General features: G+C 42.7%; 1 protein-coding gene across 1 annotated transcript; it reads right to left on the bottom strand.

Annotated features, from left to right (window-relative positions):
* Nucleotides 1-1,325: 1,325 nt before the first annotated feature.
* ACAD9 (acyl-CoA dehydrogenase family member 9) lies at nt 1,326-22,455 on the bottom strand. The gene is made up of 17 exons (XM_010176061.2): nt 22,366-22,455; nt 20,102-20,203; nt 16,194-16,300; nt 14,683-14,783; nt 12,848-12,926; nt 11,252-11,426; nt 10,868-10,941; nt 9,841-9,916; nt 9,097-9,167; nt 8,605-8,724; nt 7,652-7,780; nt 6,234-6,313; nt 5,549-5,675; nt 4,023-4,100; nt 3,007-3,135; nt 1,901-1,973; nt 1,326-1,426 (listed from the first exon to the last, which is right to left on the bottom strand). Exons 2-17 carry the CDS (start codon nt 20,121-20,123, stop codon nt 1,326-1,328), a joined length of 1,542 nt encoding a protein of 513 aa, XP_010174363.2. The 5' UTR covers nt 20,124-20,203; nt 22,366-22,455.
* Nucleotides 22,456-24,038: the final 1,583 nt, after the last annotated feature.

Genomic DNA, 24,038 nt, shown 5'->3' with positions numbered 1-24,038 from the left:
ACATTCTGTGATTCTGGGACACTGAGCCAATTTTGCCAGAGTCCCCCCAATCTTTAAATGCTACAGCACTTGGTGATCAATATTCCTTATTCAAATCACACTTCTAAGAACTGTTGAGCAACAAGAACGAAGTAACATAGTCCCAACACTAACAGTGGTCAGCTCACTGGCTACTACAGTCAGTTATGTTACAGGTTCAGTGTTGTTCAGTAAATGCCTTTAATTGGAAAGTGGCAACTCTGTTCATTAGGAGTTTGTAGCTAATGAGACATGGCTTAACCAATCTACGAGTCCTTTTGCATTCCAGGTTACTTTGCTATCAACGTTCACTTGTTCACAAGAGAGAAAAACCTGCAAGAGCAAGAGGACACACCACCATCCTCGTCCCACAGGAATGACGGGCTGGAGCAGTCACACTGGGAACAGGTAACTGGGCACACAGCAAGCAGTTGGTGCCAACTGCTCATGTACACCTGGGACCCCAAATAACTGCCTTCCCCAGGAACACGGGCCAGCAAATAATTCCCAAAGGCAAGTGTGGGGACACTGTTAAATGTGTCCCTGGATAAAACAGGGACAGGTAAGAGGGAGCTAATTTAAGCTGGGGGGTTAGCAAGAAGGTAGGGGACAAAAATGTGTGAACTGTCATTGTCTGAATAATACTGATGAAAATAATCTATTGTCTGTGAGGTTTTCCAACAGAGATGACAACTTATATTGAAATTAAAGCCACTGTTGGTTGTTCTAAAAAAGAAAAACAAAGCAGAGGGGCCAGTGTGAGGCTTAAGACCAATGCCAGGAACAGAAAATGAGAAGTTCTGATTAAATACAAGTGAAAAAAACCTTTAAATGGGAGCTGAGTGAGCCAGTGAAACCCCCGTCCTTAGAGACACTCAGACTGGCCTGGAGAAGGCAATGACAACTGTCTGCAGCGTGGTGACGCCCGCAGGTCCCTTCCAAAGTCAAGTGTTCTGATCCTGCAAGGCCTCTGGTGCTTCTCTAAAGGCAAGATGTTCACTTAAGCTTAAAGACACTTAGAAAAACACCTAATTCCTTCCCTGGGAAAACACATCTCACCGTCCGAACCTCAGCTGTCTTGCATTTAGCTCCAAGGGAAACACACAGACAAACATCCAATAAGGTAACTGGAGATTTAAAGAAAATGACTTTATTTATCCTCTTTAGAAGAGGTTTTGTTTAAAAGTGTTATTTTACACAGTTGCAGTAATTACATTTGATAAACCCATGAAATAGTTATTTTTAAGGTGTCAAATACTTGAACTGCAGAAGATTAGTCACTGAGTTACGTTCACCAGTCTCTGCTGTCAGAATGTCCTGTCCAGAGGATGAGAACAGATGTAGGATCTCTTTTCCAGTACCTGCTTTGCAGCTTTTTTGATAAAGTCATCCAGATTTTCATCCGCATCTGTGGAGAAACAGAAGGGAAGGTGACTGAAGCACCATTGATGCCTGGCTTTCTACAAGGATTTTAGTGCATTCTAATGCAAGTGTCTGCACTTCAGTGCCAGGAAATAATTTAACTTATCTTCTGAAAAAGAATGATTATTGCAGACTGAGTTTCACAGGACAAATCCTACTTGGTCTGTGCTTAACCGAACAGGTCAAACACCTGTAACTGATCTAATATTGGCTCTACAAGAGTATTTGCTCCTGATAGATTTTAGACTCCACTCCACAGCTGGAAAAAAAAAGCATCACTGCAGGTTTTTTTTTTATCTATAAAATCAAGAGCCTCTCTATTTTCAGCTGGCACCAGTTCTGTTCCTCATCAGAATTAAAAGCAGAGCAAAACTATTCTGCTGGTCACGTCAAAACCACCTACTTTTGAGTCGAGTCTGTGAATGTGAGAAGAGTAGAACAATTATTTTATCAAACTTACATTTCTGTAATTGCGCCATGGCATAATTATTCTTGAAATATGCTTCGGAGCAGAAGATATTTGTAAGAAGCACCTGAGAAAATAGTAAAACTCAGTTGAAAACTAGTGAATGAATTTCATAAACAAAGCAAGGCAGTAAAAATACAGTCACTGCCACTCCGGGAAGTCTGGTTTTGTCTCTTGATGATGGAGCCCTACAAGTTTGTCAGGGCTGCTGCAGGCTTCGTTATTTCTTCCCCACAGCTGCCGAGTGTCAGATGGGACGGCCCTTCACTCACAACTGCCCCGAGGCTGTTTTTGGTAATAAATCCAGACGGGACTTACACATACAAAATATGAAGCCTCAAGCCAGTGAAGACAAAAGTTAATCAGTTGTTGTCTAACCCTTAATTGCAGCAAATTTCCTTGGCCTGTAGTGTAACTGTCACCATGAAGCTTTAAATGAGCTGCTACGCGACCACCTCTGTGCCAGACTCTCACTTTACCGTGAATAAATGTATTGCCAAAATATTGTTATTAGATATTCCTGTTTATTAATTAAAATGGAAAGAGTTTGGGAAGAACTGCATGGTATAGCAGGTTTAAGAGAACATTCAAATTTGTAATTAATTAATAAATGTGTATGTGTGTGTTCAGATATTTTAAATACTTGGAGAGCGTGCAGCTCGTGCGCTCAGAGCACGCAGAGGCGATGGGTGTGGGGTCTGCACCCGGCACCCATCAGTCCTGGTCTGCTGTCGGGTTCACGGGAGAGTTTCCTGCAGTGGATGTGAATTCTTCACCGATGCAGAGTGCACTTTGAGGTGTAATGAAATCTACTTGTCACTGAGGTTTTGCAAAGGCTGAGACATCAGCACACGCGGTGCCTGCTGGTGGAGCACTCTCCCGGGACAGCACTGTGCTCCTGCACCTTTCAGAGCTGAAGGGAAAGGGCTGGTCACAGCAGACGGGCTGTAACTGGGCGAGGCAGAGCCTGAGGCAGGATGGTGCCTCCTTAATACAAACCAGGCAGTGAGGCAGTGTGGCCACCAGCACTGGCTGTTGGGCTACAGGATCCAAGTAGTGCAGCCATCAGATGGGTAGGACAGGTATTAAACAGCACTTACTTCATGGTCGTGGTTCCTCAGACCGATGCTGATAGACCGGCTCGCTCTGGAGATGGCTGCTGTCATCGCATATAAATTAATAACTACATCTGCCACTCTCTTCAGAACCAGCTGCTCATCCACGATTGTCTAGAAGAGTAAAACATTTCATTAGCTTGTAGTTCGTCGATTTAGCACTTTAACCAAACATTTTTTTCACACTTTGTATTTAGGTTCATACTTAGGTAGCACAGACAGGTAAGTTTCCACCCTAAAGCAGAAAGCTTTGGATTAACTGCTCTGCCTTTGAACAGTTTTGGATTAACTCTGTTTAAACTACTAAGTTTTGGATTAACTGTGTTCCACCTTTTAACAGTCTGTCTGGCTGCAGCCAACAGTAAAATTGCTGTGTCTGGAAACCCCGTTGGTAAACACCAAAATCACTGAAATTACAGTACCAAGTTTGTTAATTAAGGTGGACCGTGCTGGGGCATAGTCTGATGTGCATTCTCAGAACACATCAGATTAACTGCCAGAAAACGGAAAAGCCAGGGTATTCCACGTTCAGTCTCTCCTGCTTTAACTACACCACTTTTTGCATGGTGTAATTACAGATTTGGTTGCTGCACCACATGGATGTGCAGCCCGAATCCAAAACCTGCTGGTAGAGCTCTTCACTTGGGAACAGGGAAATGGTTCCAGTGATTGCTCACAGCGAAGTACTGAAAATAGGCACTGGAGCAGGCAGGATTTGGGCTGGCAGAGGTAGAAGAAAACAGCTAATTCACAGAGACTGCTGGGATTTTTGTTGGTGGTGGTCGATTTGTTTGGTTTTGGTTTGTTTTTTTTTTAACCAAAGTTGCCCATTACACGGAGCGCAGAATGTCAGTGTATTTTCTCATAATCAATCGAAAGGTGTTGTGTAAGGGGAGTCCTGGCTCCTGCCATACACGCAGCCCCCTCTCCATTCCAGTGAGGTCAGTTTGGTTGAGGACAAACTACTCAATAACAAATTCAACAGAAAAAATAATCGTTACCTTGCCAAACCTGCTCAGCAGCCCTCTCACTGTAGTGCCAAAATAGTAAACGTTTTCTTCAAGTTTCTTGCCACTTTCCTATGAAATGAAACAGAAAATACAATACTTTGAGTAGGCTTCTGAGGGCAAAAAGCAGAGCCCCGCCTGTGGGAAGTGCGAGCTGCTCCTGGGCTGCCCCGCCAACAAACTGGGCAGCGCTTCCTGCTGCAGGGGAAAGAGCTGCGCTGCAGCGCTGTCCCGGCTCCGCTCGGGCTGCGGGCGGCCAGGAGCGCTGCTGGGCTCAGCAGCCAAGACACAAGTTCCAATTCCCAACTACAGCACAAAACTAGTTTTCCTTTTTTAATCAGCCAAGACACAAATGTGGCACAACCCTGTTACCGGGTCTGGAATCAACTGTGAGTGCTCAAGATGAAGGAACAGGGCACATACACTAGTGGAACCGCCAACAGGCAATGCGATTGACAAACACAGGGATGTAAGCCCTGGGATGCGTGTCCCACCATCAACTTTCCCCTCTCTAAACAAAATGGCCATTTGATTTTCTGCTAAATGCAGTGTTTATTATCAATGTCTGGCCACTGACCAGAAGTCCTAAAGCCAAGAATTTACTTATTTACTTAGTTATCCTATTTACTTAAAAGGAACGGCATTATAAAATGTTGATTCTTTTCCGAGGGGAAAAACCCTCCCTGTTTAGATGCAGGAGAATCCTGGTATCCTGAAGCCCAACCAACACTAGATTTTCTCTTGGCAAGCACAGGTTTTTTAACATTCATCTTCTTTGCTGCTGAAAGCCAGACAGGCACTATTCTTTCTCAATAACGTATGCACTGAAATATTTTAAATTTTACTAAAAGTCATTTTCAGTGTAAGTCTTTGTGCTTAAGCAATAGTCTGAAAAATTCCTATACACTGTTTAGTTCTGCACAGCAAGCCCGATTCTTGTTGGAAGTGCTGCAGGTTATTAAAACCCTGAAAATCAAGATTATCTGTTAGTCCTGTGTCTCAGAGTCTGACAGTAGGAAGAAAATTTCCAGTGTCATATTTGGCTTTCATTAATTCATGAACACAACTCATAAATGATGCTGATTCTTGGCAAGTGTGCAGATACAGTTCACAGAAATTCTCACCTCAAACTGTGTTACTATTAAACAGGAAGAAATACTGTGTTTTGTATCTGAGCTCATGACGAAGGGCAGCAACAGACTGTTGCAAACAGAGACTTTAACCCTGCGAAGGCACAATTTATATGAATTACTAAAGCAGATATAAACCCGCATTTGGTGTAACTACAGACTTAGAGCAGTGTTCATATTACCTTGATGGGTACCCGTGTAACATCGGTAACCAGGGCCTTACCCTGGAATGCTCTAAACATCTGCTGCAATTTGCAATCTGGCTGCCCCTAAGCACACGCTTGATTCTGCAGGAACTGGCCGCCCAGTTGTGATGAGCAGTGAGGGGAATCCAACAGGAAAGCCCAGGGTCTGGGGCTGATAAAGAGCAGTGTCCCCCCTTCCCCTTACCTGGAGGCTGGGATGCACCACTCCATGGTCACCGACTACCCCCAAATCCACTTTTCTGCCCATCGTGTCCCGTAACTTGTTCAGAAACTCGCCCAGCGCCACGCCTACGTTTCCTTTCTTGATCTCTCTAAAATGTTGGGTGAACAGCAGCTGTTAGAGGCCATTTCCTGGTTTGCAAGGGAAGTTTCAGACAACAGATGAAATTCTAAATGCTTTACACCTGCAGTGTGTCTTTTGGTCCATTTTACTATGAACTCTGGAGAAGTTCCACAGCCTTAAAAGCACAGAACACAGTTCATGGTCAGTTCCTCTCAGAAGTACAATGAATGACAGAGACCTGGACACGTACTCAGCGTGTACAATACTGCTGGCTTCCCAATTAAACTTTGTTATAAAAATCTCAAGTTTCAAAATTTGAAGTACTGATCTTTTAAGAAAGGATTTTACACAAGCTGGAATTATAAGATAAGGAAAAATAAGTAAGTCCAAGATTCCTAAATACATAAACCATCCAATGCAAAAGGAGAAAAAAAAAAAAAACCTGACTGTAACATTGAACTGCTTTTTAGACAATACATTCAGAAATATGGCATTTTTCCCCCCTACAGGCCTCCCTCTTATCTATAAACAGTGATCAGATTCTGTTTAGTTAATTAAAAACTATTAGCAATAAATAAGAACATACTTAATTTTGTCAGTTAAGATTTTGCCTGCGTACTGCATACCCGTCAAAGCAATATACATTCGCAGAATTTCATTTGTTCCCTGTAAAGAAACATAATACAAAGTGAAGCCACTAGTGAGTACAGAGTATTCTTAGTATTTCACAAGTCTGGATATACCAATATTTGCTGTACATTTTTTTCCCTAAAACTGCTCATAGTGTGTAAATAACTGAAGTGTTGTGCTTTTCCTTGCGACGTTCTAAAATGCATTTGGACTCGTAAGATAAAAATTCTTTTGGGAGCTCTATGTAAGAGAAAAGATGATCACCACTTGTAAGGAAAACACACTTCTGCCAGACACTGCACTCCCAGCACCTACAAGAAAGCTGGGGAGGGACTTTTTATAAGGGCAGTTAATGACAAAACAAGGGGAAATGGCTTGAAACTGGAAGAGGGGAGATGGAGCTGAGATGTGAGGAAGAAATTCTTGGCTGTGAGGGTGGTGAGACAGTGTCCCAGGTTGCCCAGAGAAGCTGTGGCTGCTCCTCCCTGGAAGTGTTCAAGGCCAGGCTGGATGAGGCTTTGAGCAACCTGGTCTAGTGGAAGGTGTCTCTGCTGATGGCAGGGGTGTGGGACTGGATGAGCTTTAAGGTCCCTTCCAACCCAAACCAGTCTGTGATTCTGGGATTCTGTGTTAGTCTTTAAGTATAAGTAGAATTTTGAAGACAGGTTCTTTAGTTAACTATAAAGTTTACAAGAATAACAAAAGTTTTCCAAGCAGGTCTGTTTGCCTGTCTTCCCCTTCTACTGTTCCACTGTTTTAGTATTAAAAGATCACTCTGTCCATCTATAAATGTTTGCTATCTTCCGCTTGATCTCAACTATAAATCCTGATCCATTCAGCTGTGGAGAAGTTGAGCCTCTTATTATTGGCCATAGATATGTAACACAATGAAAAAGAAATCAGACTGAGAGCATTTGGAGTAAAAAAATGAGTTCTGGATTGTTCCAGTAAAGGCCATGAACGGGACTGGTTTTTCACATGACAGTGTATTTAAAACAGCTGGATATTTTGTTAAAAGTATCCAGAAAGTTTGTAAACATTTAAGGAACTGTATATATACCACCAGTGCCACTACCAGGGAACTGTGTATTTACCACCAGGTATATGTATTCCCAGTTGGTTCTTTCCAGAGGCAAAGCTCCTACTGTAACTCACACGTGGTCAGTCAGTAAAAGCATCATATTTTATTGTACAAAAGCACTCTCGGTATCTCCAAAGAAAGCAAAATCACTTCTTCAGCCTCATTCTCTTACAGACTTTGCAACGACACGAATGAAGGTTTGTTCAAAGGAGCACTCAGCTTTAAGCTCAGGCTTACAGGATGCGGGTGTGAATTTCATCAGTTTAGGGTAAAACCAGTGCATGGAAACTCACCTCAAAAATGAGCAGTATCCTGGTGTCTCGCAGGTAGCGTTCATAGGGGTAATCCTTCATGTAGCCAAGGCCGCCGAGAATCTGCAGCCCTTCACTGACACAAGCCCACGCACCTTCCGAGCTGAACACCTGCCGTTGAACAGAGGTTGGATCGCGGTAAATACAGAACACACCGCTCCGTTACTCTGTCTGTGTGACATTTTGTACTGCTGTTACCACAGTCCTGCTTCAGCCTTGCCTGAAATTGCAGCTCAGGGTTTATACTTTTGATACTTTGGTCAAACTGAAAGCGTTCCCTTGCAGTCCACGTAACATCTCCAGGAGGAAACGCTCCTGGGACAGTCAGAGCCACAAACCGAAATAACATCGTAGCTGGTCTGAGCTCTTCGCATCTGCCCAGGCTCGGGGGGACAGGGGTTCTGGGCTGAGCACAGCGTGAGGGACCATCAACAGGGACTGAAGTTCTGTGCATTGTCCGCGGGCGCTGGCCAGCCAGCAGCACCCAGCCCTGCGCTCCAGCCCTGCCCCAACAGTGACGCTCCAGCAGAGAGGGCCCGACCCTTTCTCATACACAGTCTGCAGCCAATTCCGAGTTAAAGCCAGGAAAAAAGCACCTCAGCCAGCCCTGCAGCTGGGAATACAACTTTTTCCCAGTGCTACCACGTAAGGCTGCGTAAGACCTGAACTGGAGAGGACTGGGATATTGCAAACCTGGGGTATGCAGGTTTTATTTCCTGTTGTGACACAGCCTGACTCTGAGGTCACCAACAGCACATGGGAAGTAAGAAAACAACAATGTCTATTTTTTGTCCATCTAGTGGAGGTTTTTGTATCGAATGTCTAAATGCAACACCCGAGCCTCTCCGCAATCCGGGCTGCAGCCCGACAAAGAGGCGTTCATTAGTCTGGATCAGCTCAAAGCTGCAGGCAAGTGGTTCAGTGAAATGAGTTACCTTGACCATGGCTGCCTCCACGGAGCAGTCTGGAAAGCCTGGCCTGTCCATCATGCCTGCAGTGAGGTAAGCCATACTCTCCATTACATATGCTTTCACAGCCATAAAACAAAACTTCTCCTGTCAAATAGTAACGTGAGGAATCATACAGTCATTCTGGTGCAAAAATCCCACCCCCAAGCCTGAAACTTCAGCACCCATCTGCAATTCTTACATCTTTTAACATATTATCAAATATTAATTAATAAAAACTACTACTGCAAAACAATTATGAGAAATCAGAAAAAAAATGTATTTGTATTCATTACATTTACCATTCTAGACATTTCAAAGATCACTGTACGGAAGTCTGTGCTGGGTTTACACAAATTTAATACCTCTAGCAACTTCCTTCAACCAGTACAGCTAAAAGAACCCCAGCATAATCTATGTCCTTGCACTTAGTTTGGCCAACACAAAGCACAGAGATTCTGGGTTTTGAGTTTTCATTACCTGAATTAATCCAAACTCGCTCAGTCTCTTATTGAATTGTTTCCTGGTACAAGCGTACTCTGCTGTCATTTCTATTGAAAACAAACAACAAAATCCGTGTCAAACGAGCAGAACCCCCTCAGTGACAGACCATCCTGCTGACAGGTCTCCTGCTGACACTGCAGCGCGCGCCCCGCAAAGCCCTCGCTGCTTCAGGAGCTCGTGAAATACACCCTCCAAATGACGCTGTGCACCAAGGCTGGGAACAGGGACACAGGCTTTGCAAGAAGGATCTGAGGTGTGAGTGTCTGCTCTTAAGAGAAGGCACGTTTGAGAGCTGATTCATTATTTTAGAGGAATTTCTGTTACTATTTTGGGTAACTATTGTCAGAAATCAATTTTATTACTTACTACCGTGCGCAAGCCTTGAGCCAATTATTAAAGTTAGGAGTTTTAAGGGACATTACACCTTCTAAAAGCCATAGTCTATAGATTATTCTCTCAGTAAGAATACTTTACCTCAAAAAATTCAACAGAGGCAATAACTTTCCACTATAAAAACTGAAAAAAATTCAGTGTTACAAGACTTTAAACAGGCTTTTAATAAAAATATTTTAGTGTTTTAAAGAAGTCAGAGCCTGGTACGACTGGCAATATAGTGATGTTGTTGTGATTGAGACTCGCGTTGCTATTCTGAATTAACCTTACACAGATCTGGGTCCCTGTGCCTGGCATCCAGCATCCCCGCACACCCAGTTCACCCACCGATCAGTTTTTTAATCATCCCAGCAGATGCACTGCCCATGCTGAATCTTCCACTGTTCAGGATGTTCATGGCAACCTGTGAAGAAAATGAATGGGTTTTAGGCACAGACCTTCTCCCTAGGCCACGATGGTTACTGCTGCCTTGCTTCACGTTTTAGTGCTTCCCTGGATTTCATTTGTCACTGGATACTCCTGGGACACCTGCCCTCAAACTGGTCAGTGCAGCCTTCAGCATCCCAGCAATAATGCTTCAAAACCAGACTTGTACAGTGACCTACTACATCCAATTTCATATCTGAAACAGTTTCCAGATACTGATGACCCAGTGACCTGGAAGTAATCCTCTAATCAAACCACATTAAGGTAAGATGTAGATTAAAATGTACTTCTCTGCGCCTAGACAAACACTCCATCTGTACAGCACTGCTGAAGTTTATCAAGCATGAAGAAAAAGAGAGTGCTGTTTAACATGGGTACCAACAGCCCTACATAAAAGTCCCCTCTGCAGCTGACCTGCCGCGGATGCTTTCCTGCTTCAGATACCTTTCAGCAACATGCAAGAAAAGGGAGCAAGAATGAAAGGTGCAGTAATGAAACAGAGATCAATAATGTACAAAAATAGATTCTGAAATCTAGTCTTGCTGTTTCTTAACAAGAGAAACACATGGGTGACTCAGTTCAAAGACTGTTAAGAAATGTAGCAAGGAGTCATTGCTCCTGCATTTTAATTTGTGATAACTACCTGAAGAAGAAACCCTAAAAATCATATTTTGATTCATTTACTACACGGAAGAGAACTGTTCCCTTTAGCACTTTAAACAGTTTTGCAAACCCACCTGTCAGACTCTCAGAGCAATGTCACAGCAGCAAAGTGACCAGCGTCACCTTCACTGGTGTCACTTCTAAGACACAATGAAGAGAGACCAATGCCAGAGGCGGCCCTTCACCGGGGCAGGGGGGGAGAGAAATAAAAAAGCCTCCTTCAGGTTTTTAAAAATCATCAGTAGTTAAATTCTTGACTGCTTACCTTAAATCCCCCTCCTACTTCTCCAATCACATTCTCTATAGGCACTTTTGTGTTTTCAAAATGTACTTCACAGGCTGAAACACAGAGTTAACAGCTGTTGAATTATTGTGTGGAAATATTTATTTATTAAAGCTACACGGTTACCCAATCTTCTGAGTAATTTTTGGAAGCTTCATGTGTGCAGAAAAGACTTCCACAACACGGATTCCTTGTTTTAGACCCTGCGTTAGGAAGGACTCATAGGAAAAGCTGGGTAAAGAAACACGGAGCTTATACTGTTATATGGAACAGACAGTGATTTGCCTCTGAATTCTGATAATCTAAACAAATTAAAACATCAAACTACTAAAACAATTTCTGTTAGCAATTTTAAGTGATTCTTACTATTGGATCCTCGAATGCCCAACTTATCCTCAGGTTTCCCATGGGTGACTCCACCAAAATCCCGCTCTACGATGAAAGCCGTAATTTTGTCTTTCAATTGTCCATCCTTGTCAACAACCTCTGTCCTAGCAAATACCGTGAAAATATCAGCAAGGCCACCGTTTGATATCCAGACCTATTTGAGAGAGGAAAGATGTATAAGAAACCTGTTTGCTCTGACTCTGTGAGCACTGTTCTGAAGTGTTTCGTAATGGACCAGCAAAGAACAGAGTAGGGAAAAGTTGCTGCTTCCTCCTTTAAAATTCTAATGAATGTTCTGCTACTGGTTTTGCCTCTTGTGAACGCATCTCCAAGGAACGCTGACCTCAGAATGATTAGGTTTAGAGCAACTATAAAAACAGGTGGTAATATAGATTGAATTAAATGAAAATCCATGCTGCATTTTCACAAAAGCTGGTATATGCTGCTGCTTACGGCATGTGAGGGAAACAAGTGTAACACAGATTGGAGACCCACTTTGCCCCAAATAATTTCAACTCTGATAAGAAATTCTGTGAGTCAGGCCACATGTGTGCGGCCTCTCCGCAGGCTGGGGCTCTCCACATCACAGACACGTGCAACTACAGATCAAGTCTGCAATGTATCAGATACTGCTGAATCCACCACATCTCTACATCACCAGGATGATGCGAGGGCTGGAGCACCTCTCCTATGAACACAGGCTGAGAGAGTTGGGGCTGTTCAGCCTGGAGAAGAGAAGGCTCCGGGGAGATCTTATAGCGGCCTCCCAGTACCTGGAAGGGGCTACAAGAAAGCTGGGGAAGGACTTTTCATAAGGGCAGTTAATGACAGAACAAGGGGAAATGGGTTTAAGCTGAAAGAGGGGAGGTTTAGATGAGATATTAGGAAGAAGTTCTTCACTGTGAGGGTGGTGAGACACTGGAACAGGTTGCCCAGAGTAGCTGTGGCTGCTCCTCCCTGGAAGTGTTGAAGGCCAGGCTGGATGAGGCTTTGAGCAACCTGGTCTAGTGGAAGGTGTCCCTGCTGCTGGCAGGGGGGTTGGGACTGGATGAGCTTTAAGGTCCCTTCCAACCCAAACCATTCTATGATTCTATGATTTCTTCAGGACTATTCTGCCTCTGTTTCATTTGGCAGAAATGTTCCCAGCAGCCCTATTTCCAATTCACTGGCAAGTTTTCTTTCAAAAATACCTACAAAATCTGGCATGAAGAAGGAATGACAAGAGGGGAATACTTGGTTTTCAGAGGAGGCTCAGTAACTAACTCACTAACCCTCCTGAAGCTGAACACTATGAGCTGGCGATACAGAGAAGGAACCTGAGTGTTTCTTACCAAGTGTTCAGTGAAGGTTACTCCCTGAACAGCGTGCTGTGCTGTTCTCTGTGGCCCTAAAACAACACGGGTTGTCTTTTTGAGACGACCATTCTTCACGAGCTTGGAAACCTCAAAATCCTGGTGCAGCTGCCAAGCCAGCCTCTTGCTTAGCAAAACCGACTGACTGCAGTGCGGCAAAAGACGCGGGTGTTTCTATAAAGCCTAACAAAAGCCTGTCCTGTTCCAGTCTGTGAGCAGATACCTTGGAGCCGTTCAGGAGGAAGTATTTCCCATCGTCGCTGAGGGTTGCTCTCGTCTGGATGGACGCAGCGTCACTGCCGCTAAAAGCCAAACAAATTATTAATGTTTCAAGAAATAAATATGCTTTAAAAAACAAAACTACATCTTTTCCCTTCTTCCCATGGTTTAAAAAGGAATGTTTACAGTTGTATTAAACAGTAGTATATACATTTTAGTTCTTAACTAGCAGGCAACTTACCAGATTCAACAGCTCTAAAGACATCTGCTTCTACTTAAGTGACCTGAGGGGACATTTCTGCTGATTAACACACACGTTACCAATCTTAGGACCTGACCAGAACGTTCAGGACGCCACGTGTGCAACCTGTTTGAGTTATGTCAACGTACAATGCAGATGTCATCCTAAAACACAATTAAGTTTAAAATGTCTGAGTTGTTCCCCAGAATTCATACCCTGCCTTTATATCCTGGATGAAAAAAGGCTCAACAGAAGTGAAAAATAAGTAGGTGACAGACTCTACCAAAGAGCACTTGAGCACATCAACTACATTGTACAGGAGCAAAATCAGCAAGAGAATTACAACAAAGCAATCAAAAATTTACATGCTGTGATTCAGTTCATGCCCTCTCTTGAATCACCACCTCGTGACATCATGTAACGAGGAGCACGTAACTCCCCCTTGAAAGAAGTTTCCTCTTCCACACATTACAATGCCACAAGGGCTCACTTCAGGTCCCAGCTGAAGACAGTTGTTAAGTTCTCGGAACAGCCAGATCTCGGCTGGTATTTTAATAGGATTAGATTTCTAAAATTCAGTTCCAAAAATGATTCCTTCTGTGCACTAGAACTAAGGTCTCTAAGGAGACCGAAGTTAAAGTTACTAAGACCAGTGATCTTTTTAAATAATACTGGGCTAAATTAAGACATTAGAAGAATTTCAGAACACGGACAGCCCTTGTTGTTTCCTGTGTGTCACTTCCAGGTCCGCTCCAGAGATCACTTTGTCACTATATCTGTGCTAGTTCAAATGGTACCTGCAAGTGGGACAGCTTTTAAAGGGCCAGAACCCAGCCCGGGACTCCTGAATAAAAACCATGACTTGATGGTTGGGAGGTGTCTACATCACAGCAAGTAAATCCAATGCTCCTTGCATGTCACTCTAGTGACAGTTTCACATTACAGTTTTGTGTGGGAAAGGAAGGTTCAACTTCAAACATTCAATGTCTCAGTCCTTCCATCAGTTTCCTTTACAATCCCGCAGGAAACCATCTGCCTGTGTGTTTTTAGGGAAACTACCTCCTCTGCAGTAACAGGATTTGCAACATTAGCAATAGTCAGTGAATAGACATAATAAATGTAACTTTATCTTTGAAATTAAGTTGCTGCTACAAAGACGCCTTTTCTAAACTCTAAGGAAAGACCAAAGTTTCTCCCTGTTATTTTTGGTAGTTCCTTCAATGCAGGCTTTTATAATTTTGCACAAGAACCGAAAGCATCCTAGAACAGTCACAGCACATTGTTTCTAACACAGCACAAAGTCAGTTCAGGTTCAATTCATGCTCAGTAATGCCAGAAATGGAGTGGGTGAAATCCTGGGATGGGTTAATGATTTCATGGAAACTGCCAGAAGCAGCACATTGGGAAAAGATGAATTACATTAAGTGTATTTAAAAAAAAATAAATAAAAAAAAATTGAGCTACATACTGAAGCCATAGGCACCAAATAATAAAGATTTACTCTACCAACCAACCAAGCACTGTAATGAAAATCACACAAAAATCATGTTTAGGTGTTTTGGTGCTTTCTGAAGCCTTTATGATTACAAAACCAGTACCTGCCAGGTTCAGTGAGACAAAAAGCTGCAATGTGCTCCCCAGATGCCAGTCTAGGCAGGTACTTTGCTTTCTGTTCATCAGTGCCAGCAATGAGGATTCCCTGAATAAGGAATTAATAGAATAGGAAACAGGAAAAAAGAAAACCTTTCAGCATCAACCAGTGTAAAAAGAAATTAAGCTGTCAAGCTTTGCCAAGTTCAGGAAGCTTAATTTGCCAATTTTATGGTGTAACAAGAGACAGTTTAATAAACAAGGGACATTATTATCTATCAGACACTAAAATACGTTAAAATAACCATCACACAGTTGTTCAATGCCCACAGGAAATGGCCCAGTGTGCAGACGGCCTGCTAGGGGGGATTCCCTGCACTGGGGCTGAAGTAAAGACTAACCTGTGGCTCCGGAAGGCCCTGAGATGGTCCTTACTTTACAGTTTGTCATACCTTCATGACTATCACTGTAATTTTATTTCAAAAACCCAAAAAGCAGCAATTTTCAAAGCTCCTAATCAGAGAACAGAACACATGATTTACTGAGGTTCCAAATTATTTCATTACATAGGCAGTTCACTACTTTTAGTGAGAGTGCACTTATGTAATTCTTTTTTTTTTACAGCACGTTTCTTACAAACAAAATACAAAACTACATGATAAAGCTAAATAATCAGTGGTGAAATAGTGAAGATACAGTTACTCAACACAATCAGGATTAACCCCAACTGGCCCAAATTGGCCACAGCAGCAGAGTGGCAGCAGCTGTGTCTTACAGGACACTTCTCCTCAGGCTGCTCAGTGCAGCTCACCAGCCCTGTTCTACTGACAGCCAAATTTTAAGGTGAGGAATAAACACACATTTTTAATTAGCATTGTCTGCTCAATTCCATTAAGAATTTTTTCTTGTTATAATGAACTTCCTGCTACTTCAAGCTTCAGACTACTACCATCCACCTACCACAAAATGCACTAAAAGACAGATCCCTACTGCTGTGTTATACAGAAAATGAGTTAAATTTCACGTGCTTGCTGTAGCACGTTGCTCTTGGCTACGTTTTCTTCTCCGAGCTCCCCCAATACGCAGTCTCATTCAGCCAGAAGTTGCATCCTTCCGAGTTCTCTGCATGGCTGTCCCACCTCCTCATCATTTAGCCCCGCTGATATTTTGTTATTTCAATATATATTCTATCTACTTTTATCAAGTTTGCTCAAATAAGAAAATTTGGGATCATTTAAGGTATTTTTTCTAGGAAATAACATCTCAATGTTTCCTGGACTAATAATTTTCTTGTGTGCTCCACATTCAGTCTTTATGTTGTGTGAGAGTCTTACACTGAGCCACTGGCAGAGGGTGCTGGGAACACCAACAACCAACCTGACATCAGAATGTTCCACCTGACTTCCTCCTCACTGGTCATTCTTACTTGTTACACTCACACTCCACTTTTAAATCAACTTCACCCCACCTTTTCTACACAAGTTATGTAGAACTACTTGACATAAAAGAAGAGCATTACCTTAAGCCCAATAGCTTGATGGGCTGCCAGAGTAACTGCGATAGATCCATCCAAAGACGTGATTTCTCCCAAACGTGCATACATGGTATTGGACAGACCAAGACCGCCTGGAACAAGTAATTTTATGTGTTTTATTCTAAGTAGATACCTTACAATTTAACTTGGCCCTTCCCCCAAAAAATCCCTTTCAAGTACAGAAACATTAGGAATGGAACACTGTTAACTGGAGAGTGTCACAGTACAGACAGGACAGACTCTGTCCACAAACAAGGACCATGTTGCTGCAGTTCACAGAATCACAGACTGGTTTGGGTTGGAAGGGATCTTAAAGATCATCCAGTTCCAACCCCCCTGCCAGCAGCAGGGACACCTTCCCCTAGACCAGGTTGCCCAAAGCCTCATCCAGCCTGGCCTTCAACACTCCCAGGGAGGAGCAGCCACAGCTCCTCTGGGCAACCTGGGACACTGGCTCACCACCCTCACAGCCAAGAATTTCTTCCTCACATCTCAGCTCCATCTCCCCTCTGCCAGTTTCAAGCCATCACCCCTTGTTCTGTCACTCTCTGCCCTTGTCCAAAGTCCCTCCCCAGCCTTCCTGGAGCCCCTTCAGGTACTGGGAGGCCACTATAAGATCTCCCCGGAGCCTTCTCTTTTCCAGGCTGAACAGCCCCAACTCTCTCAGCCTGTCCTCACAGCAGAGTTGCTCCAGCCCTTGGGCTCCAGAACTGGACCCAGCACTCCAGGTGGGGCCTTACGAGAGCGGAGTACAGGGAGAGAATCCCCTCCCTCGACCTGCTGCCCACGCTGCTCTGGGTGCAGCCCAGGACACAGTTGGCCTTCTGGGCTGCAAGCGCACGTTGCCGGCTCAAAGCACACACTGCCAGCTCAGCTGTGCCAGGAGATGACATTTTGAAAACAGTCACTTTCTTATAAGCATGAGCTGTGTTGAATTTAGTTCCATTTCGAAAGCAGGTATGTTCAAGCATGAATGAAAACGTAGCAAACACAGCACGATCCACATGGCAGAAAACAACCTTGTTTAAAGCACTCTGAATGTGAAGATGGGAAAAGATTCGGTATAAAAACTGCTCGAGTCTGAATTTCTGTGCTTACAGGAGAAAATTTCCTTGCTACATCACAAAGGCTGACAACTAACCCAATTAACCTACAGCTTTACAGCTGACCTGAGCAGAGCAGGCAGCAGAGGCAGCAGGGCTGGACACGTCTCAGGATGGGCTGAGCTGGCACTGGCACACAGGGACAGCCAGGCTGGCCCCAGCTTCACTGAAACCGGGCAGAGAATGACCCAGACATCACAACTGCCACAAAATAGTTCACAATCCTTCTTCCAAACTGGTACTAAAGGAGGATAAAATCCAACACTTCAAAAATGTCTTTAATTAAAAAAAAAGTTAATATATCAAGAAACAAACTTGACACTAGTGCATCCTTTTTGGAGGAATTTTATGATCTGCTGCTGCAAACAGAGAGACTATTTGTAAGGAGCCTGGAAAGAAGTAGGATACATCAAAGCTGCATCTATATGAGTCTATGTTCAAGAATTTTACGTTGTCAGGACTACAAGTCCTGTTCCCCTGTTCATTTAAGATGATTTTACATATCACTGCTGAATAAACAACTTTATCTAGTCAAGATAATCTTTTGTCCAGGCTCGTATTTCTCTGCTTGGGACAAAGGTGCACGTCAGGATAACGGACACCTTACTTCAGCAGATGTCCCAGCAGCCCTGCTATGTTATGTACATTGAATAATGCAAGAACAAGTCTGCCTGACACCATTAATTCACATCACTGCCTCTTACACCCTCCTCCTTCAGAGGAGGAGCATTTAATTAATGCTTACATTAATTAAAACTCTCACTCCTCCTACCTATACAGACTCTTACTTCTCTTCCCCTTTCTAAGAGGTGCTGGGTTCAGGATTCAGCTCAGAGTCCGTGGCTGTGCCCGGTAATTCCAGCAATGCCCACGTTAAAGAGCGCCGTTATTCTATGATTTACACGAGCTTCATCTGTCCCATCAGTGCTCTGCATTTTAATGTGTCTGGCAAATGTGCCACTATTACAAATCGTTATGAAAAACACCGTGCAATGAAGGAAGCGCTGAACATGTGTGACTGAAGGGTTTTAAGAAGCACCACCAACGAAAATACAGCAGGTTTAAACTGCAGAAAATAGGAAATAACCTCGTTAGAAGCATGTTATTTACAACGCAGAAAGAAGTAGCTTATAGCAAGGTGACTGCTCCTCATCTCCTGGTTTTTGTCCTGCATACATGTTGACAAGACAACAGGACAATGATTTTCTACAAGTATGCCGAGGGGATTGCAACCTTTTACAAACTGGAAGCTGAGAGTACTATTTCACAAGCTTCAAAACAACAGGATCAAAACAACAATATTTCATTAACTTCAAGCATGATTTCTACATTAAATACACTGCCTTGCAGACTCTTTAAAAAACTAACAAAGCAGGAAACTTATTCCTAGTTGATCAATAGTAAGTTAGGCTTCCAACGTCGTGATGCTCCCTAGTGCTCTGCTCTGAGCTGTCTGTTATTCTCTGCTTCCAACACCTCCTTTCAGTGGACACAAACCTCCTGTCTCCTTCCAATTTATTTCTTAACTCCTAAATATTTCTCTCCCCCTGGGCTGAGGTGCTCTGTCCAGATCTTTCTCCTCCCCAGACACTTTCCTGAAGAGAAAAACTTTTTCGAAAGAGCTTGCAAACCTCTTTTCTATCACACTCTCACATCACCCTGCCCAGTTCTGAATACCTATGAAAATATTTAATGCAATTTCTAATCTATTTCAAAATCATTAATTAAGAATTAATTAATCAACAGAGATCACATCATGTAGGTGCAAGCTGTCCAATACACTTCAATGAATCTGCACAGAAACACTTCATTTAAAGATCTGAAATCAGTGCAGCACAGCCACGCTACTTATGTTGCCTAATACAATAAACAAAAAATGTGTAACAAAAAAGTTCCTTGAAAAAGAGGGAATTATTTTAACACCAATTAAATACTGAGGTATGTCTCCAGCTTTACACAGTATTACTGTAATCACCAGGGAAAAAGTACTGTTTCACACTGTTCTCTTCAAAAACCTTCCTCACTGAAACTATTTTTGGCAAGTGGTCAAGCAGAGTTTTGTCTTCGTGGGGTGTTCTCTTTGAAGTCTCCTTCTAACAGACAACAGACAATGCAATGATCTACCTTCTTTATAAATTTCATGTAAAATGTTAGTTTCAAGCCAAAGTTTTATTTTATGCATAAGATTACAATTTTATTCAAATTTTCTTTGCCAGTTTAAAGGTTAATCCACTGAGGAACTAAAGTATCTTATCTCAATTGTCATTGTAACGTCCTTTAAGACAGCAACTTTTCATTCAGTGTTCAGTAAGAACGATTTCATACAAAAACTATACTTTTAACCAACAGACACTGCACTTCTACACTGTTGTAAGGTCAAAGCCATTCCTATCTGCCAGTGACAGGTCAGTTCCAGGAGACACTGTCCTTTGGATCCAGTACCATTTTAGGAACCATCAGCAAGAACTGCAAGTCCCACAGAATGTCAAACTGCTCTGCTGCATCCAAAAAAATGAACAGAAAGGGAAATGCTAGGCCAAGAGGAATTTACACCTCCTGCATTAGTTATCTACCTTAAGTGCCCAAGGTGAGATATGCAGAGCTGCCCCCACAGCCAACAGACACTCTCGGTGCCCTGCATCTCTTCATGAGCTGGGGAGGAAGCCTCAGCTCCTAATCTAGCCATCGAAGTCAAAGGCCCACAGAGGGGACAGGACAGACACGTTTGGCAAGACCCAAACCTGAATTACTGAAGACAGACTATGGGGTTACCCTTCTGTCATCACTTACCATATTCCTCTGGAATCTGCATGCCAAAGAGACCCAGATCCTTCAGGCCTTTTAAAGTCTCAGGTGGGATTTTTGCATCTTGATCAATCTTCTTAGAGTCCACTACAAATACAGAACAGTTTAGAATTCAAAACTTTGTTTCTTAGTGCAGGAAAAATCTCTGAGACTGCAGCGTTCTCAAATCAGAGCCAAGGAGCTCTAACCCAACCATCAGGCACACAGACACACTTCTCATCCCCAGCTTCACAAGAATTACTCCTTCCAGCTTCAGCCTGCTCTCACTGACTCCTCCTCCCCTCATGGCTGGAAACGTCTCAACCCCCACGCTGGCTTCTGCCAGACCGCCAGTGCCCTGGGGAGTTGGGGGCTGTCTGCTGCCCCCTGCCCCCCAACCCCTCCTTCACCCTGCAAAGTCAACAGCCTGCTGATGCCCATCACACAGACAAGTCCTGAACATGACAGAGGGAGGTCTCAGTTCTGTTTCTGGAGAGCAGTGCTCCACTTCATTACACCATCAAAGTCAAAATACAGACCCAGCTGGAAGGTCCCAAGAATACTGATAATGGCTGTAAAGTCACAACATACACAGGAAAAGGACTTGGAAGTGGGAAAAATCTGTGTTTATTTCATGTTCTTGAACATTGCTATGTGTACAGATTGTGCTTGTGCATGTTAGCAGATTCCATGACTGGAATAAGCAAAGTATTTGCAGGATTTTCTATCTGAATTATGTCTAGGCCATAATAAGGAAACAAAAAAAGTACATAAATGAGTCAACTACAAAAATCTTGTTCTTGTAAGTTACTGAAATTCTTAGGGGATTACAAGAGCTGTTCTCTACTGTGACAGTGAAAATAAACAAGAACCTCACTAAGCAGCTCAGGAAGGCTGTAAGCTGCAGCAAAAGGAACACAAGCCCTCTTTCCAAAAAGTACACAAAAAGAAGTAACTCTGCAAAAGCAACAGCACTTCCCTAAAGAAACTTCGATGATACTGAAACTTCTATATGCAATATAACAGGGGGAGGCAACAAAGCATTCTGATGCTCTTCTAACAGAAGTTATTCAGATAGAAAAATCATTTTGTTGTCCCCTACACTAATTTTGTAGCCACATGGTATCAGACACATATTTGAGGTCTGCTGTCAGCTGTGCTGGGTGGTTTGTTACCTCTTCCTCCATTGTGCCCATACTGACCTATCCGTGCTGTCTGGACATTGTCAAGCTTCATAATGACTCTGCTGAGATGAATTTTCCTTGCCCAGTGCCAATCATATCGAGTTTCAAATCATTTAAGGCTTCTCTCCTAACCTATTTATACCAGACCCGTGAGTTACCCTGAGTAACTAAACAGAAATAGCTGTGAATTCCAACCCGAAGGTGGAGCGAGTTCCACCTTCAGTGAAGACTCTATAATTTGACCCTTTTATTCCTCTAAATATCAGGGGGTTTTTTACACATAAATCACATTTCCAAACAGAGCAAAGAATTAAAAAAATTAATCTGCATAAATTCTTAATAGACTGTCAGTGAGCAACACTACAATTTTATAGTTAAAATTATCTGGATCTCATAAATTGTGATCTGTGATAATCACAGGCTCCTCCAAACTCCCGCAGGGATTGGCAGTCTCGACCTAGTCTCTGTCAGCGGGGATCTGAGACGATGCTGTTTAACTGTCTCAGAAACTGTGGGCTGGAAAAACCAATTTTCTGCCACTGTTGCAGAACTGGCTTAACTATTGCACCAGTAACAGCAGAAACACCCTCCAGCCCTGTCTGGAATACACATGGCTAACATGACTTCCCAAAACAGAATCACTAAAGCTGAAAAAACAGAAATGCTTTTCATTTTTCACAGCTTCTCAATGAGTCACCATTTATTAATATCTCTGCTGAATTTTGCTATGATCAGTTTCAGGGCAGTTAAAAAGTTTCAGAAAAAAATTCACAATATATGAAGTGGTAAATAACACAATTCAACTGAGCTACAAACAATTTCAAATCCTACCTCTAATTCTTTTACTTCTTTTTTATTTTTCCTATTTATCTTTTTCTGTTTTGAAGACTTGTCTTCTCATCAGCATCCAAATATTCCACATAAAAAAATCATAAATGAATATGTTTATAGAACCAGCAGCACTATATGACCAGCAATAAATGTATAAAATAACTGAAATATTTTAAGTATAATAATCTTATTCAACTGTTATAGTTAAATCATTTTGTAATCACTAAATCACTGGCATGAATAACAAACTAATACCTTCTTCACTGAAGAATTTTTCTACAGGTCCTACAAACTGGTTGATCTCCTCTAGTTCTTCATTGCTAATTTCTGGATAAGGGAAAACTTCTTCCTAAAATAAGAGGCAAACCTTTCTTTAATTTTTTGGAAAGCATGAATCATGCAATTGAAACAAAAATTCAGTAATGTGCCTTTCAAATACTAGACTCTAAAAACTGTGAAAATTAAGAATTGTGGAAAATGTTCAGAAACAGCTTTATCTGATGAAATCCCCAGGACTCAACTTTACCACATATCAAAAACAAATCAGAAGGTATTACCTGTAAAACAGAGACATTAGGGAGAAATAAACTTATTTTAAGAACTATGAGGATGGAAAAAAACTTCAACCATTAATTTTGTCAATGTAATCCCCAAATGAGTCAATTTTAATTTGTATTGAATCACTTTGTTGTTAAAATGTTTTCAAAGCTCAGCCCATAAATGCTGTCACATGTGAAACACACAGCACATTCCCCCTGTTTAATGTCACAAGGACAAAGGTTAGTGAGCTCCACGCTGCTCCTCAGCATCACCCTGGTGTTTGGTCATGAACTGGAAGCAGTATGACCTGACAGGCTTCAATAAATTAAAAAAATCCAAGCAACCAACACAAGAAGTGAAAGACTACATGAGAAACAGGCTTCTCATTTTTATCATCTTTCCCCTTTCAAATAGAAGAGTCTGCCTCTGCCCAAACAACACTGTTCATGATAGCCTCCAGAATCATGTCAGCTCCAAAAATTCAGGATCTAGTAAATGCTGTAGTTTTTCAGAAAACTGCTGTATTGAAATTTGATAGAAAAAAAACAAAAAAACAACTATATATGAAGAGGGGTTTAATGTGCTGGAGTCTGACCAGTATCCTAACACTTTACATGACAACATCTGTTTTGGGAGATTTTATATTCAACTCATTTCAGTCAATCTGAGTCATTCCTTCTTTCAATTTATTTAACCCTGCAATCTCTGATAACGCATGCTCCAAGCCTCAGATTAATGAGTACTGTTTTAATAGAGTGTTTTATCTCAAATTTCGAACTTCTCTGTCCAGTTGCATCTCAAGACACAACAAGAACTTCAATCTCTCTCCAGCTTTCGCTCGGGCTCTGGCTCTCCCGGGATTGCGGTTTCGGTTCGGGATTGTTCCTGCTCCGGGATCGTTATCTGGGAACGGGCCGGGCTTGGTCGGCGGGTGGTGAGCAATGGCTCTGGGTGTCGCTCATCTGCACATTTTGTTACTGTTATCATTATCACTACTGTTGTAATATCAGTATTATTTTAAGTTTTATTTCTATTATTAAATTGTTCTCGCCTCAACCTCCAAGTCCCCTTAACCCTTGCCCCAATCGTCTCCCCTATCCCCTGGGGGTGGGGGGCAAGTGGGTGAACGGCTGGGTTGGCGGTCAGGCCCAGTGGAACCATCACACCTATAAAAAACTAAAAGCAAAAAACCTTACAAGCTACAAACCACCAGGTCCCGCTGCTGGAAGCAAGCCCAAGACACAGTGACACGGGTTTTGTGGCAGGCGGCTGCTCTGCGCCCAGACCCGCTGTGAACAGACGCTCGGGTCTCGGTGGGGACAGGCGCCGGTGGCTCAGAGCGGCCCTGCAGGTGCTGCTGCTTCTGGAGCCTCCACAGTCACCTCCAC

This window comes from Antrostomus carolinensis, unplaced genomic scaffold, assembly GCF_000700745.2.
Source record: "Antrostomus carolinensis isolate BGI_N321 unplaced genomic scaffold, ASM70074v2 scaffold45439, whole genome shotgun sequence".
Lineage (NCBI taxonomy): Eukaryota > Metazoa > Chordata > Aves > Caprimulgiformes > Caprimulgidae > Antrostomus > Antrostomus carolinensis.
Note: the sequence above shows the minus strand (reverse complement) of the source record. Positions and strands in the feature narration are given on the sequence as shown.

What these genes read in the sequence shown, in the direction of transcription:
- ACAD9 (XM_010176061.2), bottom strand. Translation starts at nt 20,123, where the DNA reads ATGCAGATTCCAGAGGAATATG. An exon ending in ATCAAGCTATTGGGCTTAAG is followed by an intron (nt 14,784 to 16,193) that starts GTAATGCTCTTC and finishes TTCCTTATTCAG; the next exon opens with GGAATCCTCATTGCTGGCAC. An exon ending in GATGATTAAAAAACTGATCG is followed by an intron (nt 9,168 to 9,840) that starts GTGGGTGAACTG and finishes TGTTTTCAATAG; the next exon opens with AAATGACAGCAGAGTACGCT.